Source organism: Rhinopithecus bieti, unplaced genomic scaffold (assembly GCF_001698545.2).
Source record: "Rhinopithecus bieti isolate Rb0 unplaced genomic scaffold, ASM169854v2 scaffold_32012, whole genome shotgun sequence".
NCBI lineage: Eukaryota > Metazoa > Chordata > Mammalia > Primates > Cercopithecidae > Rhinopithecus > Rhinopithecus bieti.
The window spans coordinates 1,008,684-1,018,007 of record NW_016814432.1 but is presented as its reverse complement, the minus strand read 5'-3'; the positions used below and the strand labels follow the sequence as shown (position 1 = coordinate 1,018,007).

General features: G+C 37.4%; 1 protein-coding gene across 7 annotated transcripts in view; it reads left to right on the top strand.

Moving 5' to 3' along the window:
• PRP4K (pre-mRNA processing factor kinase PRP4K) overlaps positions 1-9,324 on the top strand; it is a 43,805-nt gene that overhangs the window by 18,650 nt on the left and 15,831 nt on the right. For all 7 annotated transcript variants that reach the window (XR_001881169.1, XR_001881168.1, XR_001881170.1 and 4 more), the window contains exons 4-8: positions 952-1,107; positions 2,995-3,076; positions 4,313-4,523; positions 7,364-7,437; positions 8,798-8,888. Coding sequence is in view for 2 of the 7 variants with exons in the window: in XM_017850306.1 (XP_017705795.1) it covers positions 952-1,107; positions 2,995-3,076; positions 4,313-4,523; positions 7,364-7,437; positions 8,798-8,888 (614 nt within the window). In the remaining 5 variants the exon portion in view is untranslated. The remainder of the gene's footprint in view (positions 1-951; positions 1,108-2,994; positions 3,077-4,312; positions 4,524-7,363; positions 7,438-8,797; positions 8,889-9,324) is intronic.

Here is a 9,324-nt window from a genome sequence, read left to right as displayed (position 1 = left end):
CTTCTTTCCTTTTCTCTCTCCCCTCTGCCCTCTCCCCTCTCCCCTCTCCCCTCTTCCTTCTCTTTTCTTTTCTTTCTTGAGATAGGATCTTGCTCTGTTGCCCAGGCTGGAGTGCAGTGGTACAGTCACGACTCACTGCAGCCTCAACCTTCTGGGCTCAAGGAATCCTCCCAAGAAGCTGAGAGTATAGGCATGTGCCACCACACCCAGCTGATTTTTTTGTATGTTTTGTGGAGATGGGGTTTCGCCATGTTGCCCAGGCTGGTCTCAAACTCCCGAGCTCCCTGCCTGTCTTGGCCTCCCAGAGTGCTGAGATTATATATGTGCACCACCGCACCTGGCCCCCAGTTTTGTTGGTTTTTTTTTTTTTGTAAGTACTTGTTTGCTCTCATTTTAGTAAGATTTCTTTAAGTTGAGCTCATTGAAACATACATATAACTTACATAAAGTAAAATGCTTTTTAGTGTAAAGTTGTGTGTATTTTGACAGACACATAAGTCACACTCAAGTTAGAGAACGTTTTCGTCACTCCAAGTTCCCTTTTGCCCCTTTTCAGTCTCTCCCTTCACTCCAGTGCTTGTGTACACAACATTGATGCTATAAGAATACAAAGAAACAGTAGGTATTTATCCCCATAGAGCTTACATTTAAGTTCAAGTTCATATCCATGGGAATAATTTCTTAGTTCAGAATTTGACAAGGAATGGTTATGTTTTAGTTATCTTCAGCTAAGCTGATTATCTCAGTCTTTCTGATGTTCTGTTCTTTTTCTTAAAATTTTCAAACGACCTGTTTAAAAAATAGACTATATTTTAGAAGAGTGTTAGGTTTACAGCAAAACTGAGTAGAAAGTAGAATTTCAATATATCCCCTGTGCCCACACATGCATGCCTTTTCCCACTTTGACATTTAAAAAAAATGTATACCTGTCTTTTCTTCTCCTTTAAATAGGGACAGAGGTCGGAGGAGCAGATCACGCTTGAGAAGGCGGTCTCGATCACGGGGTGGTCGTAGACGAAGGAGCAGAAGCAAAGTAAAGGAAGATAAATTTAAAGGAAGTCTTTCTGAAGGAATGAAAGTTGAGCAGGAATCTTCATCTGATGATAAGTAAGAAGAGAACTTTCCCATAACTTTGTTTTTCCAGTTTAGAGAAGTCTTATTTGGCCTGGAAATTGTTAATTTCCACCTAAATATTATTATAAGTGGCTCCATTAATTTGGCTCTGAATTTAAAAGTTAGTCTTTTGTGAATAGTGTGTAGGTTGTATCAGAGTTAGTAAGTGGTTTTCTGAATTCAGGTGTTTCAGCTTTGGCTGGAGTGCATATTGGGCCTTCATTTTATTGTGAACCTACCCTTTGTTTTTATTATGAACACTAATAAAATGCAGAGCCAGAGTTACCAGATTTTGGGAGGAATTTTCTGTAATAGTTTATTTTATTTATTTTTTTTTGAGACAATGTCTCTCTCTGTCACCCAGGTTGGAGTACAGTGGTGTGCTCTTCACTTGCTGCAAGCTCCGCCTCCCGGGTTCACACCATTCTCCTGCCTCAGCCTCCCCAGTAGCTGGGACTACAGGCGCCCACCACCAAGCCCAGCTAATTTTTTGTATTTTTAATAGAGATGAGGTTTCACCCTGTTAACCAGGAAGGTCTCGATCTCCTGACCTCGTGATCTGCCCGCCTTGGCCTCCCAGAGTACTGGGGTTACAGGTGGGAGCCACCGCGCCTGGCCAAAGTTTAGACCTTTGAGTTTGCGTTAAATGATACATACTTTGCAATTGAGGCTATTTTGTGGTGGGTGTCCTTGTTACAGTGTGAAAATGTAGAAGCATTTCAAGTGTCTGTTACAATTGTGGGGACATTTTTCCCTGTCTCTACAAAAAATTAAAAAATTAGCCAGGCCTGGTGGTACACGCCTGTGGTCAGGAGGCTGAGGTGGAAGGATCGCTTGACCCTGGGGGGAGGAGGTTGCAATGAGCTGTGATTATACCACTGCACTGCAGCCTGAGCAAAAAGAGTGAGACCCTGTCTCAAAAAACAAAAATAAATAAAATGCAAACCTGATTGTCTAAGTGGAATATCTCAAAACTCATAAATGGGACAAATCTAGAGCCATTCTCAACAGGAGGTTATTTGCCTCCCTGGGGACATGTCTGAGGACATTTCTTGTTGCGATTGTTGGCTAGAGGCCAGGGATACTGCGTTCTACAATGCACAGGATAACCGCCCCCGACACACAGACACACACACCTATCCATATCCGAAAATAAATCATGCTAAGGATGAAAACCCCTGACTAAAACCAGGTGATTAAGAAAGTTGGACTGGGGAAGGGCATTCTACATAGTTTCTGATATAATCAGAGTGTAGTTTGCCTATTCTGCAGCAAACATTCAGCAAGTAGGATCATTGAAAACATTGCACTGGGAAGGATCGTAAAGATTGTGGAGGCTGGTGTTTGAGGGATAGGTGCGGAGGGTTGAGAGTAATGTTTCGGAGTAGAGCCACATTCCCCTTAAGATTATTTGCAAATATTTGCATGTGCATTTTTGATAGAGAAATACGGCTGTAGCTTTCTTGAGCTTTCAGGCAGTTCTGACATCCAGAAAAGGTAGCAATTTACTTATCTTACCCTTGCTGTGAGAAAACTCTGGCTAGAGAGGTAAAGTGACTTCACTAAGGTCGTGGAAAAACTAGTGGTCACTTTTGTGAAGCTGGAGGTATTCCCGATTTCGGTGCCATGAAATAGATGAGAAGAAAACGGAGACAAAGCTAGGTTACTTCCCTGCATTCCAAACCAGGCAGTTAACGGGGATGGTTTCTAGGTTACTTCCCTGCATTCCAAACCAGGCAGTTAACGGGGATGGTTTGGAAATACGGGTAACATGACTTAAGACTTTTGCTCCGACTTACTGATAGCTACATTCTCCTGTCTTGAGAATGCAGAAGGGGTATGGTTTTAGAATCGCTAAGGGTGTTTGAATTTTTCTTTAAGCCTTGAAGACTTTGATGTAGAGGAGGAAGACGAAGAAGCCCTGATAGAACAGAGAAGAATACAAAGGCAGGCAATTGTTCAGGTATGTGATTTTAATGAAAAATAATCGTTGTTGTAAAATAAAGATTTTTTTGCTTTAACAAAAAAGTAACATTAATAACAGTTTAACAGGTCCTTAGAAAAGGAGAGTATGTATAAAATTATCTTCGTGAGATTTGAAAAAATGATCATTTTTTTAGTTACTAAAACTGAGATGGTTGCTCTTTGTTGGTTATACGTAGAATTCTGGTTGTTTATACATAGAATTCTGATATAAACCTCTTCTGTAATAAATAAGAATTTGAGGTTTGCTTTCTTTTTAAGCTAATGAACATGTATGAGTATAGAATAAACTGGAGGAATTTTATTTAACAAAAAATTATGCATGTTACTATGAATAAAGTAAATATTTTAATATCTAGTAATGGCAAGTTTTGTAATGTGAATCTGGTAGTTTAAATGAAACATTTGAAAAATAATTTTAAGACTAGAGCCAGATGATGAAGAAGATTGGGTGGGTAAAGAATGGTGTACAAAGATCTTGATATAGTCATTTAATTATAAAGTTTGCTGACTTGGAAGGTTGTCAGCTCTTCCTCAGAAGAGAAAAGGAGAAAACAGCTGTGGCAGCGTACTAAACACACATAGCAAACTGTAAATCAGGTAATAGTGTGCCACGCTGGAGTGAAGGACAGAACTTGCATCACCAGAAAGGAAGTAGGGCAAAACTAATTCCGGAGGAAGCTTACTTTTCTGGGACACTGGTAAAATTGTAGTTAATAAACTCATATCCCTGAAGATGTGGATGAATCTTTTTTTGTTCTTGCTCAGGTCCACAACCCCTTACCTCCAACCCTTGGGGGCATATGTGCTTCAGAACTCAGACATTTTGAGTTTTAGAAAGGTGTTATGGTGCATCTATTTTGTGCCATCAGTGGGGTCTGCAGCAGACCCCATAAACACATTAGTATTTCTACAGTGAGGCATCCTATAATAGTAACACTGGGGAGAAAATAAGACAATAAATGGTGTCTCATCTGATAAGGTGAAGTGTTGCCACCTGATGAATGTGCACCAAAGAAAACTTTTCAGATTTTTGTGAATTTAGAAATTACATAAGGGATTGTGGATTTGATTGAACCCCAAGGTGTAAATACTTTTTGGTTTGTTACATTATTTGATACATTCTCAACTTTTCACTGCAGCAACTCTTAGCAATTAATGTATTTGGATAGCATCCGATTTTATGGAAGTATTATTTTCTGTATTGTTATTACAGAAATATAAATACCTTGCAGAAGATAGCAATATGTCTGTGCCATCTGAACCAAGCAGCCCCCAGAGCAGTACGAGAACACGATCACCATCTCCAGATGACATTCTGGAGCGCGTAGCTGCTGATGTTAAAGAGTATGAACGGGAAAATGTGGATACATTTGAGGCCTCAGTGAAAGCCAAGCATAATCTAATGACAGTTGAACAGAATAATGGTAAGATAGAGTTTTGTCCTGGCGATGCTCTTCTCTGAATTTTTAGCTCTATAACTTTATAATAAGGGACCTTGTTTGGGGTGGGATTGGGAAAAGTAAAAGGAATTAGACATGTTGCTTCTGCTCAGTATTGCAGTAATATAATATTAAATATGTCCCTACAAATGTTCTCTATAAATGTGTTTTTATTAGTTCACATATCCCAAATAGTATACTGAACTCCCACATGTTCATTACCTTTTGTTTTGCTTGCTATTTTAAAGTAAATCCAATTATGATTTTATTCCCCCTGTAAGTACTTGTCTGTATCTCTATCAGTTAAGAACATCAATATTTAAAAACATTAAATAAAAGAAGTTTCCACTTTTGGTTACCCCAAAAGATAGTTTGTACAGGAAAGGCAGGGTAAATACATGTTAATTGTTTACTTTATTTACCAGTTTTTAGAATAGAGTTGGTGCCCTAGCAACCTCCAGCAATAGCTAATGAGATTTTGACGGCTGTGTTAGGTGTTCATCGTTTGGTGTCATCATGTGCTTGATGTGTTTCTATCTGATGCTGTTATTTTTTCTTTCTGAAGCTCAGATTGGTCTAACTGGATTGGGGAAAGCAGCCCTTTTTCAGTTGATTTCTCGTGTCCTTTTGGCCTAGCCCTTTAGTGTTGAATATAGCTTTCTTACTTTCTAGAACAGGGACCAGCAAACTTTTTGTCTAAGAGGTTAGGTAGTAAATATTGAGCCTTTAGTAATTGTATTGGCCTTTTCCTCTATAGTTCCATATAGTGAACTTGTTGGAGGGCAGAACCTGCCACAGACAATACATTGATGAATGGGCATAGCTGTGTTCCAGAAAAAACTTTGAAACTGAAATTTGAATTTCATCTAATTTTCACTTGCCACAAAGTATTCTGTTTTCCCCTCCTGAACACTTACAAATGTAAAAATAGGCCATACAGAAAGAAGCAGCCAGCTAGATTTCATCCACAGTCTGTATATAGTTTACCGACTCCCGTTCCAGCAAGATGCCACAGGTTTATCTTGTGCATGTCTTGCCCAGAGCAGAATCAGCTATTTCTCCAAGGATCCCTGGTTCCATTTAATAGGAAATGCCATTTAGACATCACAAGACACTTACTAGTGTCTGTTATTTCTGGGCCTTTTCACTGGACAAAGTTAGGAAGTAGATACTCTTCTGGAAAGGAGGAGTTTACACAGAGACTGCCGATTTAAAATTGAGATTATAGGGGCTTATTAATTTAAATTTTATATTTCTGTCTTATTACAGTGAAAAATCTAGTTCTTAACATGGTTACTGATAGGTTATCTTGAAACATAAGACATCAGTACGATTATCGTTACTAAATGTACTAACTGTGGCTTAAAATTTCAGTGGTTCTTTTTGTTTTTAGAATACATTCTAAGGTGTATAGGCACAATTCTCTGTCTTTTAAAATCATTTGAAATCTCTGTATGATATGCCACAAATTTGACATGTTCAGGTTTATTTTCATTTGCTTTTGATTTTTAGGAATCATCTTTTTTTTCTTAATAATACATTTGTCTTTCATTATTGCATGTATGTGTGTATGTTGTATTCTTCCTATACACACAAAACCAAACTACACATACTTTAGATCAGTATGCTTTTCCTCACTCCTTTTTATAGGCTATGCCATAGTTTATTCAGTCAGACTTCTAATGATATTTGAGTTGTGTCCAGTTTTTGGCTATTCATTGGGTACTGATTATAATGGCATTGTGCATTAAGTCATTCTCTAATTCTTGGCCACTGTGTTTTAGGATAGTTCCCTAGAAGTGGAATTGCTGGGTCAGAAGAGGGAGTAAATATATAATTTTGCTATATATTACCAAATTTCACTCTTTTATAAGGGTTATACCATTTTGCCATCTTTCTGAGTGCTTGTTTATCCAGAGCCTTGTTAACAGAATGTTGTACTTTTGGATGTTTAGCTAGTAGTATCAGAGGTCAGAAAATGATACCTCATTGTAGTTTTAATTTGCATTTTCCTTAATGTAAGTGATAATGAGCATGCGTTCATTAGGTTAAAGCTACTGGATTTTTTTTTCTAGAAACTCCTTTTATTTTTTAGCCAAGTTTTGTATGGGATTGTTGGACTTTTTAAGGGAGAGATACATAGAGATTTAGATCTATAGTGGAAATATTAACCTTTTGGGATTTAAGGTGCAAATGAATAACATTTTTTAAAGGTGAGCTTTTATTTTAATATAAAGTCATTGCTTAGCTATTAGCTTATTCATTTAAACTAAGAATAGTAAAAGTTAACATTAGGTCTTTCGACTTTTTTTTTTTTTTTTTGAGCAGAGTCTAATTCTGTCACCTAGGCTGGAGTGCAGTGGTGCGATCTCAGCTCACCACAACCTCCTTCTCCCGGGTTCAAGCAATTCTCCTGCCTCAGCCTCCCAAGTAGCTGGGATTACAGGCACCTGCCACCATGCCTAACTAATTTTTGTATTTTTAGTAAAGATGGGGTTTCGCCTTGTTGGCCAGGCTGGTCTCAAACTCCTGGCCTCAGGTGTTCCACCCACCTCGACCTCCCAAAGTGCTGGGATTACAGGCATGAGCCACCGTGCCCGGCCAGTCTTTCAACTTTCTGAAATGCACTCTGTTGCTAAAAAGTGAATATCTTTATGTATCTTAAATGTTAATAAAGTGATCCTAAATTGAATACTATTGGGAAACTGATGTGCAAGAGGGCAAAAAAGTTTGAATTACTATTAATGACTCTCCATTCATTTATTTTATTTTGTGTTTTAAATCGTCTCTTCACTTTTTAAACATTAATGCTAATTTCCTTTAAGGTTCATCTCAGAAGAAGTTGTTGGCACCTGATATGTTTACAGAATCTGATGATATGTTTGCTGCGTATTTTGATGTAAGTAATTTTAAATCAACTGTTAAACAGAAAAAAATACAATAAATATATGGGTGTGTATATACATACAGAGAAAGAAGGATAAAACAAATGTAATACATATTTTGAGCAGTGTGGGTGAAAGGTGTCTGAAAACTCTACTAGTTTTGCATCTTATAAATCTAAAATTAATGTCAAATTTTAAGACAGGTATGGCAGAACAATTTGAGAGCTTTATAAAAGTCAAACACCAAATGATAAACGTAGTTATTTGTACAGTATTGTGTATTTAAATACATACACATACATAGGGTAGTTAGGTGAGATAAGGAGATACCAATATTTTCTAGGTCTTTATTAGAATAGACTCTACTTTGGGGCCTCTATATTGTATTAACAGGTAATTGAGAACTTAAAGATTTGGGGTTTAATAGAATTTATTGAAGAATTGGAAATGTTATAAGGAGTAGATTAAGAAATTTTGGTGATTTTGCCATTTTTTTCTTAAATTTTTATCAATGCATTATGTTGGGAAAGTCTTAAACTATAAATGTGGTCAAACTTGGGGACATTTTCAATATAAATTTCAAAGGACCTGAGAAATAAGAGGCCTTCATAAGAGGAGGCAGAGAAGATAAACATAACAGGGAAAATAAAAATGTGGTAAGATTAATAGTCATGTATATGTGTGTATACACACACACAGAGCAACAGGAGCACCAACATATAGATGAATTAGGAGAGAATGAAATGAGTATTGACTCAATTTTGGTGTCAGTACTCATTTGCTTGGTTGATATTGAAGGATCTTCTGGGCATCACGCAGAGTAAGGTGCAGTAAAGAATCATCAGAAGTACCACATATTCTTATTTTTCAATTTTCCACATAGTGTCAACTGTGCAGCCAGTGACTTACTACATTTCATCCATGTATGGGAAGAACACAAATGATATAGCAGCTATAGAAAATTGTATCTGGTTTTGAATTTTCTTTTTTTTCTCTTTTGTTTTGAGATAGGGTCTCACTCTGTCCCAGACTAAAGTGCAGAGTACAGTAATTAGTGAGATCATGGCTCACTGCAGCCTTGAATTCCTGCGCTCAAGTGATCTTCCTGTCTCAGCCTACCAAGTAGCTGGGACTACAAACACAAGCCACTACACCAGGCTTTTTTTTTTTTTTTTGAGTGTTATTTTGAATCAAGATACTTTGGTCTCATGTTTCAGCTATGTTGGATTTACATAAGTGATAGTAAGAGTTTATTTAATTTGGAATAAAATGTTTTTATTAAATTATATCTGGTGTTACCCTTTTGTGTTTAAAGGAAGTGCTTTAAATGTCTGACAAGTAGGTAAACTGTTCATGTTGCCTCTTTAATTTCAGAGTGCTCGTCTTCGGGCCGCTGGCATCGGAAAAGATTTCAAAGAGAATCCCAACCTCAGAGATAACTGGACCGATGCAGAAGGCTATTATCGTAAGTTCACATTTTATATTAACTTTAGAGTTCATTGTAACACCTTGCAAAAAAGCATGCTGCTTGATGCAATCACAGATTATTGGAGAATTCTGAAAAATCACATCACAGTGCCATCCTTAAAAAGTGTAGCACATCCAACAGCTGCATGAACTGATGTGTATTCTGTAAGCAGCCCAGAAGCATCACAAATGGAGGTGAGGTAAAGTCTTGATGTACAACCTAAATCTAGTCAAAGTTATTTTCAGCCATGAGATAGTCTTCCAGAAGGAAGGGGTACGTCACTTACTCGTCTTGATCTGAAACCAAGAAAAACAACAAACAGAAAACTTTGGATGCCAGTCTTGCAGTATTTGTCATGCAGGACTACAATTAGAAAAACTTACTCAGTGTTAAACTCATCAGCAGTTGATAGAACAACAGGAACTCTTCTGGT